At 53.1% G+C, this 19392-nt stretch overlaps 1 protein-coding gene across 10 annotated transcripts in view; it reads right to left on the bottom strand.

The window, feature by feature from the left end:
* PRKAG2 (protein kinase AMP-activated non-catalytic subunit gamma 2) overlaps positions 1-19392 on the bottom strand; it is a 333499-nt gene that overhangs the window by 172772 nt on the left and 141335 nt on the right. For 2 of the 10 annotated variants that reach the window (XM_032762264.2, XM_032762263.2), the window contains exon 1: positions 15730-16657. The exons of 6 other annotated variants lie outside the window; for them this stretch is intronic. In XM_032762264.2, coding sequence (XP_032618155.1) covers positions 15730-15823 — 94 coding nt within the window. In that variant the 5' untranslated portion in view covers positions 15824-16657. Of the gene's footprint in view, positions 1-15729; positions 16659-19392 lie in introns of those variants that run through there. 2 more of the 10 variants (XM_058428216.1, XM_032762262.2) reach the window with 1 other exon arrangement.

Consider the following 19392-nt stretch of genomic DNA (forward strand, 5'->3'; position numbering starts at 1 on the left):
AACCTAGGTAAAAATGCAATTATTTATAATTTGTATTCAATTGTATACAGACAGTTCACACCAGACAGGAGAAGACAGATAAGGCTTGAAGTGTGGGGAAGACCTCAGCGCCCTGGGCCCCCGAGGCTGCACAGGGGCTGGTCTGCACCCTGCCTGTGCCCTTTCTGCCACTGGTGGGAGAAGAAAGAGGCCAAGAGGAGCTATGTCACTGCACCTCTAAATCCCGGTGGCTGAGCAGGTTGGGCCCTCCCCCACCTTGATTTTCTTTGATTTTTCTATCCTAGGGATGAAGGTGATCTATTTTTAGTGTAGAGGCTGGTATAAGGAGTTGCTATAGCGACAGCTGGTGGTTACAAACCAGGTCCTGCTACAGTTCCCAGTCATGAACAGATCCCAAGGCCGAGCCCGAGGAAGCAGGCAGCCTCAGCGAAGGAGCTCCCTCTCCACGGGGGTCCCACCTGCTATCTTCACGGTGTGTCCTTCACAGGCAGCATCTAAGTCCTGCTAGTGGGGAAGCAGCTCAGGATATGGGGCGCTGGGCACTGCCCGTCAGAGGAACCGAGGACTTTGGCAGAAATGCATGCTGAGCCTCAACTACCCGGTGAGGCAAAGCACCTGCATGTGTGCAGAGCCAGATGGTGGCAGAAGAGGGCTGGCATTCAGGGTGCCAGGTTAGGAAGCCTGGGGAAGTGAAGACACAGCACCTGCTTACAGAATCACCAGGGAGGCAGGACACACACACACACACAGAGCTGATGCCACATTATTTACTATGGCTGCACGCGTACCCTACTACCAGCAATCTTAGTACAAGTCCAACAGAAAGGCACACCAAAGCACAAGAGTGCCCATGAGAGCACTCTGTCACAGCCCCGACTGGAAACCATGGTGTCCATTAACAACTGGACGGACGCAGGAGTCGTGGTCTGCGCAGACAGCGGAGGGTTCTGCAGCAACGAAATGGAGTTGATGAACTTCAACGCTGCGCGCAGGCACGGCTGCATCTCACAAAGTGCAAGTGAAAGAAGCCAGATCAAAAAAAAAAAAAAACATGTAAATTCAAAACCAGACGATGCCAATCTTGAGGGGAAGTAGCTGGGAGAGAGTGTGGGGAGCTTCTGGGGTGCTGGCTATGCAAGCGTGTTCAGTTTGCGCAAATTCGTCATCTATGATCTGTGCTCTTCTCCATATGCTTATACTTTAGCAAACTTTGCCTTAAACATTTTTAGAAGTTAGCACGGCATTGTTAGTCAAGTATCAAAAAGGTGATACTGGCCGGGCGCGGTGGCTCATGCCTGTAATCCCAGCACTTTGGGAGGCCAAGGCGGGCGGATCACCTGAGGTCAGGAGTTCAAGACCAGTCTGACCAACACGGTGAAACCCCGTCTCTACTAAAAATACAAAATTAGCTGGGTGTGGTGGCGTGCACCTGTAATCCCAACTACCCAGGAAGCTGAGGTAGGAGAATCGCTTGAACCCAGCAGGCAGAGGTTACAGTGAGCCAAAATCGTGTCATTGCACTCCAGGCCTGGGCAACAAGAACGAAACTCTGCCTCAAAAAAAAAAAAAAAAAAAAAAAAGGATACTCAAAGGTATTTGGTGTTTGTGGGCTTTGAGGCAGACCTGCCTGTGGGGGACTGGGACCTCCAGGAGGCAGGGCCCTACGCCCCTCCAGGCTGTAATGAGTGCAGGGGCAGAAGCATTCAGCCATCGAGATGGGGAGGACCCCAGGTGAGCCACTAGCAGCCACGGGAGCCCTGTGGTGAAAGAAGGCAGGCTGGGGCAGCAGGAGACCAGAACTGGGGTGCCCCTGGGCAGGGACTCTGAAAGGGCTAGGAAGCTGAGGCCGATCACCCTCCAGGCTGGTGCACCTCGGGGATGCCTGGCCCATGGGTGCCCGCCTGGAGACACAGGGGTTTGCTCCTTTTTTCTGTGCTGCCAACTGGACATCTCTCCTCAGGGTCACTGGCCACAGCTGCTCAGAGGTCACCCCAGACTGCAGCCACTCCCTTTCCATCAGCCTTAGCTGTTCTGTGATCAAAACAGGGCTGGCCAGGCCCAGGAGCGAGAAGGAGGGAGGGAGGAGGGGCCTTCAGGCCCTGTATCCCCTGGGAGGCACAGGGCACCCGGGTCAGCAGCCAGAGTGTGGGTGAGGAACATGGCAGAGTGGGGGATGTTCTTATGCTGCTACAGGAGGGGGGCCTACCTCACAGGAAGCCCCCTAGGAAAGAGTGACCATCACCCGTGGGCACCACTGCTGGGAGGTGGGCTGAGGGGCTCCTCCTCTTCTGCCCATCTGCTGCTGCCAGGTGTCACTGACACTTCTCTTGGCCTCTCTGGGCCTCAGTTTCCCCATCTGTAAGAGGGGAGCACCACCTCTACCACCTACTTTACTTGCCTTAACAGAGTTATCAAAGGTAAAAACAGAGCAGAAGCTGCACCATGTGATATTACCATCAGTGGCTGACAGTGGCGTTGACCCAGGCCAGCACTCACAGCCCTGGCCACATTCTGGCCTCAGTCTCCCTTCCCCAAATGGCCTTCCTCTGCATCCCTAAATGAGGGACTCTATGTCGCCCCCAGTCCTGGCCTGGCTGCTGCATAGCCTCTTCCCCCTCAGGTCTGTCTCTCAAGGCACGAGACGCAGCGCCCCTGGCCCACAGGGATGGGGCTGCCATCGGCAGGAGGTACAGGGAGGGCAGCTCCAGGAGTCCCTCTCTCAGGGACAGTGGAGGAAAAGTGCCGCAGAATCTCTGGAAGACAACTGCTCACAGGACAGACCGCCCTCGGCCCACGCGTGGCAAAGCCTGTAGCTCTCCCACACCACAGTCTCATGACGCTCCACCCCTTCCCCAGCCTGGCAATCAAGGGTTTCTAGAGCCTGGCCTTGTCTTCTCTTTCTGGACTTTTCTTTGACTGCCCCCCTCCCAGGTCTCTACCCATTCAGCCTTACCCACGGGGCCCAGCAGAGATGTCATCCCCAGTCTCACCGAGCCCCAGAACACATCATATCAATAGCTGTTGCTGGGGCCTTCTCTTTAGCCAGGTGTTCCTTAACCCCCAGCTAAACTGCAAACTGCTATGAGCCATGTCCTGTAGGTCTTCACTTCATTTGCAGAGCCAGCCTGACATAGAAGCATAATATATATATTTATCAGACTGAGTGCTCTGTTGGCGTTTGGCTTATCTGATGGTATGCATGCAGTCAAATACGTGTCACGAAGGCACTAGGTTGATAAGGAGCCCATCCTTCATGGCCTACTTCCAAGCTAGACACAGGTACCCAAAAGGCCAGTCTGAAGTTCACCCAGCACCTGCAGCTGAAACGGCATACCCATGTCTCCAGGGGTGAACTCTTCTCAAACTAAGTCATTTAAAAGTCCCCAGAGAGGGATACGGCAATTTCAAGAAAATGATCTGTTTGAACACTGATATGGTCTGGCTCTGTGTCCCCACCCAAATCTTATCTTGAATTGTAATCACCATAATCCCCACGTGTCAAGGGCGGGACCTGGTGGGAAGTGATTGGATCATGGGGGAGGTTTCTCCCATGCTGTTCTCGTGATCATGAGTGAGTCTCACAAGATCTGATGGTTTTATAAGTATTTGACGGTTCCTCCAACACATAGGTTCTCTCTCTCACCAGCCACCACGTAAGACGTGCCTCTTCCCCTTCCTCCATGATTCTAAGTTTCCTGAGGTCTCCCCAGCCATGCAGGACTGTGGGTCAATTAAACCTCTTTCCTTTATAAATTACCCAGTCTTGGGTATTTCTTTATAGCAACATAAGAACTAATAGATACACTAAGGCATCAATGAGTCTAATTTTATTTTAGTCTAAATTTGGAATATCAGAGTTTTCTGAAAGTGAGTCTGCTTGCAGTGCAGTGAACACACAGCTCTAGGTCATGTGGAAGGGGACAAAGGTCCCCAGGGTGACCTTGGAGACCAGCCTCATCCCAGTCCTGGCAGCCCTCACCCCGCACGTCATCATCCTCAGTCTAAAGGAGCCGTGATTACACATGGGGAGAAGCTCAACACCCCAACCCCACTTCACCCCACCTCACTCGTTCAGTCATCAAGTCATTATTAAGCATCTAGTATGGATCAAGTTCTGTGCTAGGCTGTATCAGTCAGGATTAAGTTTGTCTGCATTTAACAGGAGAATCCAAAATTAAAACAGCTTAAGGAAGAGAGATATTTCTTTTTCTTTCACATAAAAGATGCCTGATAGGTAGGCAGTCCAGGATCACGACGGAAACTTCACAGAGGTAACCCAGGCATCTATCTTTTTCTCCACTAACCTTGGCATGTGCCTTCTCTTCTCAGCAGTCACTCTAAGGTCCAAGGTGGCTGCTGGAGCTCCAACCATCACATCTACACCCAAGACAAGGGGAGAAGAAGTGACAAAGAGGGACTCACCTCTCTCCTGAGAGGCTTTCCCGTAAGTCTCAACAGCTCACTGAATACTCAGTCCCATGGCCACTGGGCCACATGCACTGCCACACAACACACAATGAAACCCGGGGTCTTGCTATTGAAGAAGACGGGGAACGTGAATGTGAATAACAAACAGCAATCTGGCACAGGCAGAGGGAAGAATGAGACAGTCACCACACCCGAGGAGTTTAACGAGGTGCCCCCGCTAGACTGACCTGACGCAAATTATCATTTAACTGCAAAAATGGCCGCCCAGTGGTACTGGGGTGCCTGGGAGAGTCTGGAGACACAGGGAGGGGTGGTGGACTTGGAGGAGGAGGGCGGCAGGAAGGGCCTTCAGGCCAGAGGAAAGCACACTCGGCCCCGTCCTCCTTTGTGACCTTCTTAGACCAGTGGCGGAGCTGGAAGGGACCCCTCTCAGCCACGTGACCCGAGCAGTGGCTCTCCTGACCCTCCTGCAGATGCTTGGGGGTGCTGCTGGAATCTCGGCCCCAGCACTTAGCACCTGAGCAATGTGGAGGTAGAGCAGGGACCATGCTGGGCCCAGGAACCCTGGAAGGGCAGCTGCAGGCCTGATGTCACTGAGAAAACCCACTTTGCCCTCTATCTGCTGCCCTTAACCAGCCCCTGCCTGATGGGGCTGAGCCCACACTTACAAGCCCAGACTCATTTCCATAGGTCAGGAGTGGGGACACCCTGGGGGAGGGGTGTGACTTGATAGGGACCTGGCAAGAACACACCTGTGCTGTCTGGGCAACTCCTTTAAGTGGCCCCCACCTACCAGGCCGCCCCCGCTGCAGGAATGTCCCCAGGGCTGTGTTCCCGCTACTCTGTCCCATCCCTCCTGCCACAGCCGCTTTACTGCTCAGGGCCTGCTCTTGCCCAGACCTCGACCGGCCTTGGGGCTTGCGTGTCCCCCTGCTGCCTCCACGGTGCACCCTCTATTCCTGTTCATGGACAGAGGGGAAGCAAGACTTGTTCTATCAGGCACCTACCCTGGATATGGATCTAGGTGCTAGGAATATGGTGTGGAATCAGGACGAGAACCAGGGAAAAGAGCACAGAACTGAAACTCCAGGCAGGGCTGAGGGGCTCAAAACCAAGCCGGAATCGGGGTGGTAAACTGAGAGCCCGCTGGAAGGATCCTTGGTATCACAACGTCTCTTCTGCACCTTGCCAGGTTCACAGGGTGGCACCCCATCCTCAGTGGGTCCTGCGTTCAGCCTGGCCCCGCCTTCCTGTCACTCTCATCTAGAGAGAAGACCACCATTTGGTGAGTCCCAGACTCTAGGCAGTACTGGGTTATGTTTGTACCCATGGTAGCTGGGTAGTTTTCAGAATGCCTCCACCCTCGTCCCGATCCCTGACCCACCCCGATCCCTGACCCACCCCGATCCCTGACCCATCCTCCAGCCACTGTTAGAGTGGACTCCGGGTTCCACGAAGCAGCATTAGCGGCAAATGGGAGACAGAGGCACCCACAAGCCTGCTGCTGCCACTTGCACTGGCGTTTTCTGCAGCCTGGAGCTGGGTGGGGGAGGACCTGAGGCAGCCCAGCCAGGAGCAGATGGCCCTTTAGCTCGGTCTCAGGCATCAGAGGCATCCCCAGGCCACACAGTAGGTGTCCTTTGAAGAAAGGGAACTGGTCTCTTTTTGGCTGAGAAACACATCCCCGGAGGAGAAGGCTGAGCTGCTGGGGGCGTGAGGCCCAGAGGAGAGCCCAGAGCATCTGAGCTTAAGGACGCCAGCCCCCCTCCCTAGGCCCTCCCTGCCAGGAGGCAGGACCTGCCTGGAGACTCAGCTTGGCTCAGAGGAAGGCGGGCTCCCTAGCCAGCCAGAGCCCAAAACACTCAGAAACGAAAGGTAAACAAGTGAGCGCTGTGGGAGCGACATCCTGCGTGAACTCTGTTTTCTTATTTTCTGCGTTCTCGGTGCTCTGGCACCTTGGGGCCCTGCTGACTGGGGAGCGGTGGGTGCTCCCAGGGTCGGCCAGTTCTTAGAGATGGCAAGGGGCTCACTGGGAGCCCACCTTTCATATGCAAACCAACCAACCCAGAGCCTGTGCTGCCACTCACCTATCTAGCTCTTACACCCAGGAGCCAATGCTCCCTGCCCAATCATCCCAGGGCCCGGGACCAGATAATTCAAGACAGCACCCACGCCCAGAGCCCGCCAAAATGATCCAAACTTGCCAGTTCTAAGCCTGGATACTCTGCCTTGCTGTCCCTTTGGACATCACAACAAAGACCCTGGCCGCACCCTCGCCTCACTCCTCTGCCTCCTGACGGACCCTGCTGATTCCCCAGGCCCCTCCCCTGCCATGCCATGACAAGGCCCTTGATAACTGTAACAAGCTATCTTTTTCACGGCAGCTGTCTCCTAATCTGTTGGCCTCACCATACCTGAATAATAAAACCTCTGTTTTAGAACACCTCTCCCCATTGTCCATACCAGGCAGCTAACTTCCTTTGCTCTGAGCTGGCAGACATTAACATGTTCTAATACACACACACACACACACACACACACACACACACACACCCTTAATAAATTGCTTGTCAGGCAGGGCACGGTGGCTCACACCTGTAATCCCAGCACTTTGGGGGGCTGAGGTGGGCGGATCACTTGAGGTCAGGTGTTTGAGACCAGCCTGGCCAACATGGTGAAACCCTGTTTCTACTAAAAATACAAAAATTAGCCAGGCATGGTGGTGCATGCCTGTAACCCCAGCTACTCGGGAGGCTGAAGCAGGAGAATCACTGGAACCCGGGAGGTGGAGGTTGCGGTGAGCTGAGATCGCGCCATTGCACTCCAGCCTGGGCGACACAGCGAGACTCCGTCTCAATTAAAAAAAAAAAATTGCTTGTCAACATAAGTGCTTCAAGGAAAACATGCATTTAAATCTAACAGAGGACTTTTGGAAACGCTGGATGGAGCCCGCCCTGCTGACACGGCTTCCCAGGGCCTCCCTTTCCCGGGTGCTGGCTACCGAGACACAGTCAACACTCGGCCACTAGGAGCCCAAAGCTCAGAATTCAGCCATCAGGGGTATTGTTCTCTGGCTGTTTCAGGCTTGTCTCCTGCACAAAGCAGGAAATGTCTGGAAGGGAGGAACCAGACATTATTTGGATGATGGACACGAAAGCTACGGAAAGGCTGAAAATACGTGAAGCTGAGCCCCAGCTGTGTAATCACTCATTTGCTGTTCATTGATAAACTCACTAGCATTAGCTGATTTGTCATCTCTTCCAGCCAAAAGTGGGGCCCAGCCAAGCATCTTAGTGATGTGAGTCATCAAAACTTCCTCCTGGGTCTGCTTTGAGCCCCACCTTCTTCCATCTGCAGTAATGCTCTTAGCCTCGGGGCCCTGGGGCGGACGCCTGGACACTCCCCCAGCAGCCTGCTTTCCAGAGGCCACTGCGCTGCTCAGCTCCAGGGGCCCGTCCTCCGTGGATCCCTCCAGGCCCAGCAGAGTGTTTGACCAGGGGCCTGACCGGGAGGGGAGACGCCACCTCCTGGGGACTTGCACCCCAACCAGCACCACTGTCATGAGACACCTGGAGGCCAGCAGTCCCCAGGGCCCCGAGAACACACAGCAGCACCAGAGACTGCCTTGGCCCTCAGGGAACGTTCACGTTGATTTATGCTAAGAGCACTTGGACTTTGCCTATTTTTTTCTTCTCAATCACTAAAAGACAAATTATTACCGCAGGGTAGAATTCATCTTGCTCTCTGAATGTACCAAGTGCTCATTCTCATCTGGAAGTTGGAAGCCCGGGTGACCATCCTCGGGTGCCAAGGCTCCCTGGGCCCACGCACATGCCCTGAGGAAGGTGCTGTCTCACAGGATGGGGGTGACAGAGCAGCAGGGGCTGGCCAGCACCCAGCCAGGCTGCGGCTCCAACCCCAGGTCACCAAGCTGTGGTGGCTTCTCTGTCACCGTCCAGAGTCACTATTTTTAAAACACACCCCCTTTCGAATCTTTCTCCCTGCTTCATTATTTACCCCTTCGGGCTCTGAAATCTTTCCCTTTCGTCTTCAGACACTTTCAGACGCTTCAGTCCTGGAATCGTTTGTCCAGTGTCCAGCTTCTCTGCTCGGAACGCGGGCTCTCCAGAGGGCGGCTGCTCCCAGAGTCACGCCACTGTCATGACAGCTGACCTCTCACAGCCCTGATGAGAGCCCCTGGGAAAGCACGCACCTCTCTGACGCCCCTCCAGCACTCAGCCCTGTCCAAAGGCGATGCTCACCTGTTCATGGGGATTTAGTCTTCCTGACTTACACAGAGCAGCAGCTCTGGGTGACTGGGATGGGGGCAGAAAAGGGAAAGGGGCACTTGACCATGACATCCAAGGACACGCACCAGAGCTGCTTTGCTACCCTGCCACCCTGCGAGGTGACAGCTGCCTGGCCTGCTGAGTGACTCTGGGAGTCCTCGGGGAGCAGCACCTCTGGGAGAGCTGGGCCACTGGTCCAGGGTTCCACCAGGCAGCGTTTGGTGACAGTGACGTAGGGAGAACAGACAGATGGGTTATGAGCTTTTCCAGGCATGGATGAGAGTGGGACGGACAGGGGGTGGTGGGCGGGCCTCACCGAATCCACGACTGGGAGTGGAGAGTCCTCAAATTGTGTGAACACTGTCCCATCATCCCAAACACCTCTACTCACTGGCTGCAGTGTCCGAAATCCCCCAAAGACCCATCCTCACAAACAAGGATGCTGCACCCCTAGGAGTCTTGTTTGGACACATCCAGCAGAACAATGGGCACCAGGGCTGGATGGTTTTGGGTGGGAACCAGCAAAAGGAGAGGTGGGTAGGGGCTGGGGAGGGCCTTGGAGCCAGAGGGGTGGGGGGAGGGATAGGCTCAGCCCCAGCTGTCTGGCACATAATAGGCTCTTAATAATGGGCTCAGCCCCAGCTCTGTCCGCACTCCACTTGGGCAGGCCCAGTTCTCAGCCCATCAGTGCTCAAGACCCCTGAGGGCCTTCATCTCAAGCAGGTGTGATCCAGAGCCCTCCCGTGGTCCACAAGAGGGGCATACACTGGCTGCTGTGCCTGGCCTCAGCCTCATCTCCTACCTGCCAGAGACAGGCTCCTGTGGCTCTGCCTCCTGCCGTCCAGCCCCGCAGGCCTCTCGGAGTCCCTAGAACACACCGCAGGCTCCCTCCTGGGGCCTGACCTCTCCAGCTCTTGGAAGGGTCTGAGCACAGGCATCCACACAGCCCTCTCCCCGTTACCCACTGAACCGACCCCTTGCCCTGCCTCCACGCTGTCACCACCACCTGACCTGGCGATTAAAACACGTTTGCCATTGAAACAAGGCAGACTCAAAAGGACAAACACTATGTGACTCTTTTTCTATGAGGTCCCTGGAGTTACCACATTCGTAGAAAGTAGAATGGTGCTTGCCAGGGGCTGGGGTCAGGGGAGTGGGGAGTTAGGGCTTAGAGGAGACAGTTTCAGCTGTGAGTGATGGAAGAAATGGCAGGTGGTAATGCCTACACAATAACGGGAATGCACACGTGAAATGATGAAGATGGTAAATTTGTATTATGTACATCTGACCACAATTAAAATCCCCTCATTCATCTGCCCACCCTCACCAGGCCATGTAGCCCCGAGGGTGCACGCATCTCTCACTCACTGCTGTCCCTAGTATGGGAACAGTGGCCGGCACAAAGACCCTGAGGACGCATGTGAGAATGGCAGAACCTGTCATTGTTAACCCTGGAAGACAGACGCTTTTATACTATTATCCCTACTTCTGTATTCTTTTGGAAATTTCTGGCCAGGTGTGGTGGCTCACATCTGTCATCCTAGCACTTTGGGAGGCCAATGTGGAGGATCACTTGAGCCCAGGAGTTCAAGACCACCCTGGGCAACACAGGGAAACCCTGTCTCTTTTTAAAAATAAATTTAAAAAGTAAAATAAAAAGAACATTTCTATTGGAAAAAGGCAAACATATACATTGGGAAATTTCAGGGCAAAGCCAATAGAGGTACCAGCAGCCAGGCCAACAGATGGGCACCAGAGGCAGTGTGAGGATTGTGAGGGGTGAGGAGGAGCAGGGGGGCTGGATGGGGGCGGGAGAGGCCATAGGCTTGACCTCTCAGCCGTATCCTCTGCTGAAGTGAAGAGCATGAGATGGTCCCCACAGGACCATACTCAGCCAAAGGCGGGAGAGCCACGGCACGCGGTATTGGGGTGACTGAATGTTCCTGGGTCAGGAAGGATGCTGGCATTCTGGTCAAGAAGCTGTTGCATAGTCATGTGGTGTGGGCTCATGGAAGGGGAGGTGGGTATAAGGGCCAAGCGTCCTCAGAGGATGTGGTCTCCAGTCTTACTGGGACCCTAGGCACACAAGGATGAAACACCAGCTTCCTGACACACCCCTTGGACTCCTGGCTCCAGTGCTGGCCTCAGAAAGGAGCCCTTAAGACGCTAAATGGTTTTTATTTAATTACTGCCCTATAATTGCAGAGGGTGAAAGCGCTACTACAGTCATTGCTCTTTGATCTGATTAGCATAATCCTTTCCTAATCTTCCTTCTACATTTTTATTATTGTTGCCACATACCCTTTGTCGACATAATCTGGATTTCTCTTTGCCAAAGAGGCCGAAAGAAAGGCTTAGCCAAGCTCGTCACTTGTCTAGCACCCGGAGCCTGAAAGCTGGAGTGGTGGGGAGCTTCCCTTCTGTGCCAGACATGGCCTCCCTGCCTGGCTCTGCAGCCAGAGAGGGGTAGGGGCTGAGCGCTCCTGAGTCAGATCTTCCAGGGGGCTCTGTCACAAGGCTGGCGGGTGAACATTTCCAGTGAGAGCCACGGGCTTTCCAGTGGAAACGCCATCCACAGCAATTATGAATGGCCCTGGTGATTCCGGGGGCTGTGGGGCCTTGATTTGATGGCTGTGGGGAGAGCTGTGTGTGTGTGCACAGGTACATGACACGTGTGTGCGAGTGTGTATCTCCTGACCCGGGGAACCACAGGGAAGCCCCCAGATGAAACAGGGTGCACCTTGTCCCCAGGGAAGCAGCTCCAGGCTGAGTTAAGGCAGATGAGCCCGTGGTTCCTGGAAAAGACTGACACAGCCACAGAGGAAACCCAGTGGATGGGAGGGGCCTGTGCCAACTGCCTAGGTGTGTTTCCTGTGGAGAGGAGGGAGGAGAAGTCAAAGAGGGATTTCATGACCCTCACAGAAGCTTTCTCAGGGAGAAGAGGTCTCATCTAAGTTATTTTTGTTTGTTTGGTTTTTGAGACAGTGTCTCACTCCGTCTCCCAGGCTGGAGTGCAGTGGTGCAATCTCGACTCACTTCAACCTCTGCCTTGTGGGTTCAAGTGATCCTCCCACCTTAGCCTCCCCAGTAGCTGGGACTACAGGTGCACACAACCACACCCAACTAACTATTTTTTGTGGAGGAGTTTTGCCATGTTGCCTCAAACTCCTGGGCTCAAGCACTCCTCTTACCTGCCTCAACTTACCAAAGTGTTGGATCACAGGCATGAGCCACAGCACCTGGCTTTTTTTTTTTTTTTTTTTGAGACAGGGTCTAGTTCTGTCATCCAGGCTGGAGTGCAGTGGCATGATCACGGCTCACTGCAGCCTTGACCTCTCCAGGCTTAAGCAATCCTCCCAACTCAGCCTTCCAATTAGCTGGGACTACCGACATGCACCACCATGCCTGGCTAATTGTTGTATTTTTTGTAGAGATGGGGTTTTGCCACATTGTCCAGGCTGGTCCCAAACTCCTGGACTCAAACGAGCCACGTACCTCCACCTCCTAAAGTGCTGGGATGACAGGCATGAGCCACCGAACCCAGCCCTGAGCTTCTTTTATCTCCGGGAATAACTGTATGAAGGACAGGGCATTGCTGAGAGGGAATTTAAAACACAAAACCCTGAAGCAATCCTTCCTGGAGAACAGGGAGCGACCCTGGGCTGACATGTTTTCCAACTATCGCAGAGCCAGCGGTTTTTATGGAGAACCTGCGATGCTACAAGGCCCAGGGTTAGAGCTACAGACCGAGCTCCTGAGACATCGCCCCTGTTCATGAGCAGCCAGATCACAGAAAAGGCACCCAGGGTGGGTTTTTTTTGAGACGGAGTCTCACTGTTGTCACCCGGGCTGGAATGCAATGGCACAATCTCGGCTCACTGCAACCTCCGCCTCCCGGGTTTCAGCAATTCTCCTGTCTCAGCCTCCCGAGCAGCTGGGATTACAGGCACCTGCCAACACCCCCGGCCAATTTTTGTATTTTTAGTAGAGACAAAGTTTCATCATGTTGACCAGGCTGGTCTCAAACTCCTGACCTCAGGTGATCCACCTGCCTCAGCCTCCCGAAGTGCTAGGATTACAGGTGTGAGCCACCGTGCCTGGCCCTCAGGGTGGTTTTCTGGACAGTGATCGTTCAGCTGGGTCTTGAGAAATGGATAAGGTTTAAACAGGCACCGGCTTGGGAGGGAGGGCTTGGTCAACACTCTTGGACTGTTTTTCCTCACTCAGTGTATCCACGCCCAACACTGTCTGCGGGGCACAGGGCTCCTGCCTCCCGCCCAGCCTAGCTCTTGGCTCTTCTCACTGACACACTAACCAAAGTCAGACATACTATCAACCCAGGTCCCTGGGCTCCAGCCCACTAAGAGGAGCCTTAGCCTGAGCAGGGGCTGTGGCCTCTAGCTGCTTCCCAAATTCCAGAGGAAGGCTCTGGAGGGACCTCCGATTTTCTTGACCCTGTGGTCAGAGCTTGCATCTGCATCCAGGCTCTTACAAAACTTGATTGAGATGTAAACATTGTTTTTGATCTCAGAAGCGTAGGAGACAGAATGACAGCCAACCATTAAACACAAGGGGGGAAGCCACTGTCTGGCACATAATAGGCTCTTAATAATGGGCCTGTCCATCTCCATTAGCAAAACCAGATTTTTAGTTAATAATAGGTTCTGGTTTAATTCTACAGTAGATAAGTGTTTATTACTTTATTACTTAAATAAGAGTCATCTTTTAAGACCATGTCAATGAGTCTCCCGTCTAGGATTCCATCCCTCCTCTCCCTGCTCAGGGCTAGGCGTCCTATTCCTGTGCACAGTCACCATTTTTTTTTTTTTTTTTTTTTTTTTTTTTTTTTTGAGGGTCTTGCTCTGACTCCCAGGCTGGAGTGCAGTGATGTGATTAGAGATCACTGCAGCCTCCACCTCCCAGGCTCAAGCGATCTTCCCACTTCAGCTTTCTGAGTAGCTGGGGCCATGGGCGTGCGCCACCGTGCCTGGCTAATGTTTTATTTTTTTGTAGAGAGGGGTCTCATGATGTTGCCCAGGCTGGTCTCGAACTCCTAGGCTCAAGCAATCCTCCCACCTCAACCTCCCAAAGTGCTGGGAATGCAGGCTTGAGCCACCGCACCTGGCCTACAGTCACCTACAAGTGATCCCCCCACCTTAGCCTCCTGAGTAGCTGGGACTCTACTCGATTAGATGCTGCTCTCTAGTACTCTTTATGGGGTTTTCTTCTTCACAAGATTGAACACTCTGTGTTCAAGAACTGCTGTCTCCTTCACCTGCTCTCCGCCGAGGACTCAGCACGATCTGAGCCTGCAGATGCTTCCAGGAGTGCTGCCTGAAGCGGATGTGGCAAGAAATACAGGCAGATTTTAGATTTACCTTTTTCTTTTTCTGCTGTTCCAGTTTTCATTTACAGTTTCAGAAGTTTTGCCAAAGTCACCTCCCTGTTACACATAATGACAACATTTTCCCACTTAACACATCACATTCCAGTCAGGGGACATGGCTTCATGTACCCCCCAGGCTCCTCATCTTTACTCATCCCCTGTGTCTCCCCAGCCCTGGTGAAACTGAGCTGATAAATAACAGCACGGGGGTGGGGGTCTGGCTGTCCCATCTTGCAGTGGGCTCTTCAGGAATAACCTATGTCATGCAAGCAGTAACGCTGGGAATGGGCTGACTCTGATTTGTTTTTTTTTAGATAGGGTCTAGCTTTGTCACCCAGGCAGGAGTGTAGTGGCCCAATCACATCTAACTGCAGCCTCGACCTCCTGGGCTCAAGGGAGCCTCCCATCTCAGCCTCCTGAGTAGCTGGGACTATAGGCGTGTGCCACCATACTTGGCTAATTTTTCAATTTTTTTGTAGAGAGAAGGTCTCATCATGTTGCCCAGGCTTGTCTCAAACTCCTGGGTTCAGGTGATCCTTCCTCCTTGGTCTCCCAAAGTCCTGGGATTATAGGCCCAGCCTAAATCTGACTTTTTTTTTTTTTTGAGGCAGAGTCTTGCTCTGTCACCCAGGCTGAAGTGCAGTGGTGTGACCTGGGCTCACTGCAACCTCTGCCTCCTGGGTTCAAGCGATTCTCCTATCTCAGCCTCCCGAGTAGCTGGCACTATATGCACACGCCACCACACCCAGCTAATTTTTTGTAGTTTTGGTAGAGACAGGGTTTCACCATGTTGGCCAGGCTGGTCTCGAACTCCTGACCTCAGGTGATCCACCTGTTTTGGTCTCCCAAAGTGCTGGGATTATAGGCATGAGCCACCGCCCCAGCCTCTGATTCTTAATAAATGAAATCTGACATCTAATTTTGAGTGGGCAGGTCTTAACCAGGTGTGGAGCTAAGCAAGCTTTGGAATCGACCTGTGTGGCTGCAGACAGACAAGGGCAAAACCCACTCCAAGTCTGCAGGTCCTTGAAAATACTGAACCACAGATGCTTCACCACCTGTTCCACTTGCCCTGACCCCATCCTCCTGTACATGGAGGAGCTGCAGAAGTTGCCAGAGACCAGGGAGACCACAATGCAAGCTTCTCCCCACGGGGCACAAATTAGGCAGGTGTTTCCCCTCCCACATTAGCCCATGATCTGTCAGATTACTCTGCTACGGAACCTGGGAAGAAGACCTCTCTCTTCCTGACCTCCAATAGTTTCCTCTAAACTGCAAGTTTCATTTTTAACAGCTGAAAACAACAGTGCCAATCCACTCTTACTTTTCCCCGAGCCAGTTTTTGCATAAATAAATGACAATCCAATCCATCACTAGCCTCCCTGGGCCAGGTGGGGCAAGAAAGGAAACAGCTTCAGAAAGAGTATTGTCAGGCGGCTCCCCACAGCAGCACTGCCATCAGCAAGGAAACACTTCCCACGTATCCTCTAACCACCGCCTGATGTCATACCCCAGTTGGAAGAGAGTGGCTGGAAACAGCTACTGCTCAGGAGGGTGTGCACACATGCCGTGGGGTTCCCTCCCAAGGACAGACCACCAGGGGCTCAGGAATGGGCAGAGTCCTACCGAAAAGGCCATGAGGCTCCGACTGGCGCCTCTCCGTGCTTCGATTTTGGTCCTTGTGTTTCCTGTTGCTCCTGAGGCTCCCAAAGCGCTTCATGGGTAGCTGTGGCCACAGGAGTGGCGACAGGTGAACATATCAGGACCCACAGAACCGGTGTCAGCCCCAGGTGGCAGGGTGCCAGAGGAGCATCAGCCTGACAGGCACAGGGCGCCCCAAAAGCTCAGAGTGGCAGCCTGTGCTCAGGTGACAGCCTGGGTTCAAGCGTCCTCACCAGGGGGTCTTCAGGGCGACCTCACTGCAGCCCCAGAGTCTGTGAGACGCCAGGGAGTGGAGCCGTCCTGACGGGGCTGCACCTCCGGCCACAGCAGCTGGAGCGTCAGCCGGGCTGTCCTTAAGTAGCAAGAAGCTGCCGGAAGCGCAAACAGAACTTCGCAGGGGATTTGTTGATGTAGTTAAGGTCAGCTGCTCACTGATACTCTCCAGGGCTTTTTTTTTTTTTTTCTCCTTAAAATTAAAAAAAGGAGGGAAGACCAGATAGGCAAAGGAGGCACAAGCCTGCAAGTCATGTGCAGCCGTGCATGATGTCTCTTTAAACAGACTGTAAAAGGAAACCACCCTGGGCAGACAATTCTTGGCACCAATTGGCCAGAGCACATTCCCATTGTGACATGACATCACACAACTATTTTGATTCATGGGTTCCAGGGCCCCACGGGGTCAGAAGGCTCCGGCTGCTGCTGGGTGGAGAAGCCACACAAGTCCCTGGGCTGGAAATTGCTGAATCTACTCTGGCTCACGGTTCCACTCAATGAAAGCAGCAACGCCGTCTTCAAGGAGGGGATACGGCTCCCCCACTGGAATTTAACGGAAGGTCTTCAGCAAATGCGTAATTTGAGCTCTGGACTTGCTGAGAATTGCAGCATGGCAGAGCTGGAAGAGATTTTAGAGAGATGTAGTCCAACTCCCTTCTATGACAGATGGGGAAACAGGCTCAGGACAGGGAGGTGACTTCCCCAAGAGTCCTGTCGCCAATGGTAGAACCAGGACTGGAGTTCTAATCTCCTTGACTCCTAAGCCAAACCGCTGATCAAGTAAAACCTAAAACATTTATAATTTGTATATGTTTTGCAACTAATAAACTTTGGAAGCAAAAGATAGAAAAAAAAAATCCTAGACTTTTTGGCTGACAGCCTCACTAAAGCTACCTGCGTTGCTACTAACCAGCTTTGTGACCATCAGAAAGTTACTTCCCATTTCTGAACCTCAGTTTCCCCTTTAGTGAACTAAGACAAGACCAGATTGTTTTAGGGTTTAGTCTAGGGCCAGGCACAGTGGCTCACGCCTGTAATCTCAGCACTTTGGGAGGCTGAGGTGGGAGGATGGCTTGAGCCTAGGAGTTCAAGACCAGCCAGGGCAACCTAGTGAGACCCCCGTCTCTATTAAAAAAAAAAAAAAAAAAGAGATTTAGCCTAGTTTCAACAGTCTGAACCTCTCAAGGTAATTGATTCTTCTCAAATGACTATGCACATGAGGAGGAGACTATGTCAGACCAGTTAAATAACCCCCGAGCTAAAGATTAGTAGCCTGGGTTCTCCTGGTCACCCATTAAGGGGGGATAACCTCCCAAAACTGCAACACCATCAGTTTCTTCAGTGGAATTGTTATTATCTATGGCTTGTCCGAAAACAAGGGGATGGAGTGTGGGGTGGAAGCGCCCCAGCAGCTTGCCACTGGAGCCCAGGCCTCCTCAGCAACCACAGGTCCAGCCTCCCAACTTGGGACGGGCTGCTTTTCATGCCTTTTCTCTCGCCTCTTTCATTTGCAGAGCTCAGTGCCACTGGAGTTGTTGGCCCAGTCACTGCAGATGCCTGATGAGATAAAGATGGCTCCAGGCTAGGGCAACAGGAAGAAGGCCAAGGGAAGTCTTCCATTCTATCCCCGTGAGATGAAACCCTGGAATCTCAGCTCCCACCCCAGATCTGCCATTCCCATGGGGCCTCCATCCACAGAAGCCAGACACATCCCAGATCTTCCATTCCCACAGGGCCTCTATCCACAGAAGCCAGAGATACCCAGATCTGCCATTCACATGCGGCCACCATCCATAGAAGCTAGAGATGCCCCAGATCTGCCACTCCCATGGGCCCAGCATTTGTAGAAGCCAGACACGTCCCAGATCTGCCATTCCCATGGAGCCTCCATCCACAGAAGCCAGAGATACCCAGATCTGCCATTCCCACAGGGCCTCCATCCACAGAAGCCAGACATGTCCCAGATCTGCCACTCCCATGGGCCCAGCATTCGTAGAAGCCAGACATGTCCCAGATCTGCCATTCCCACGGGGCCATGATCCACAGAAGCCAGACACGTCCCAGATCTGCCATTCCCACAGGGCCATGATCCACAGAAGCCAGACATGTCCCAGATCTGCCATTCCCACAGGGCCTCCATCCACAGAAGCCAGAGATACCCAGATCTGCTGTTCCCACAGGGCCATGATCCACAGAAGCCAGACACATTCCAGATCTGCCACTCCCATGGGGCCACCATCCACAGAAGCCAGGGATGCCCAGATCTGCCACTGCCATGGAGCCTCTGTTGGGAGCAAGGCCCCCCAAATCTGGCCATAAACTGGCCCCAAAACTGGCCATAAACAAAATCTCTCAGCACTGTGACATGTTCATAATGGCCCTAACGCTCAAGCTGGAAGGTTGTGGGTTTACGGAAATGAGGGCAAGGAACACCTGGCCCGCCCAGGGCAGAAAACCGCTTGAAGGCATTCTTAAGCCACAAACAATAGCATGAGTGATCTGTGCCTTAAGGACATGCTCCTGCTGCAGTTAACTAGCCCAACCTATTCCTTTAATTCGGCCCATCCCTTCGTTTCCCTTAAGGGATACTTTTAGTTAATTTAATAACTATAGAAACAATGGTAATTATTGATTTGCTGTTAATAAATATGTGGGTAAATCTCTGTTCATGGCTCTCAGCTCTGAAGGCTGTGAGACCCCTGATTTCCCACTTCACACCTCTATATTTCTGTGTGTGTGTCTTTAATTCCTCTAGCGCCACTGGAGTTGTTGGCGCAGTCACTGCAGATGCCTGATGAGATAAAGATGGCTCCAGGCTAGGGCAACAGGAAGGAGACCAACGGAAGTCTTCCATTGATGAAACTCTGGAATCTCAGCTCCCATCCCAGATCTGCCACTCCCACGGGGCCTCCACCCACAGAAGCCAGAGATACCCAGATCTGCCACTCCCATGGGGCCTCCATCCATAGAAGCCAGAGATACCCAGATCTGCCATTCCCATGGGGCCTCCATCCACAGAAGCCAACCGGGTTTGGGTCTCCCCAGCTGAGCTGGTCTCGGCAGCCTCCATCCACAGAAGACACACACCAGCTCCCAAGAAGCCTGCTCGGCCCTGGCATGGCTCCAGTGTGGCTGGAGCTGGTTCTAGCATTTCAGATCGCATCAACTGGTAGAGCAACTGCTCACGTGATTGGACCTGACCTATTAAAGATGTGTGAGTTTGCCCTTCCAGCCTAGGGGACCTGGCCCATCTCTGTCTAGAATGACCTCATAGTCATACCATTGCTTAGCAGATCAAGAAACTATGGTCTCAACTTTTCTCACACAATTTCTACCAAATTGACTGAGTAACAA

Source organism: Hylobates moloch, unplaced genomic scaffold (assembly GCF_009828535.3).
Source record: "Hylobates moloch isolate HMO894 unplaced genomic scaffold, HMol_V3 SCAFFOLD_1, whole genome shotgun sequence".
In the NCBI taxonomy this organism is placed as follows: domain Eukaryota; kingdom Metazoa; phylum Chordata; class Mammalia; order Primates; family Hylobatidae; genus Hylobates; species Hylobates moloch.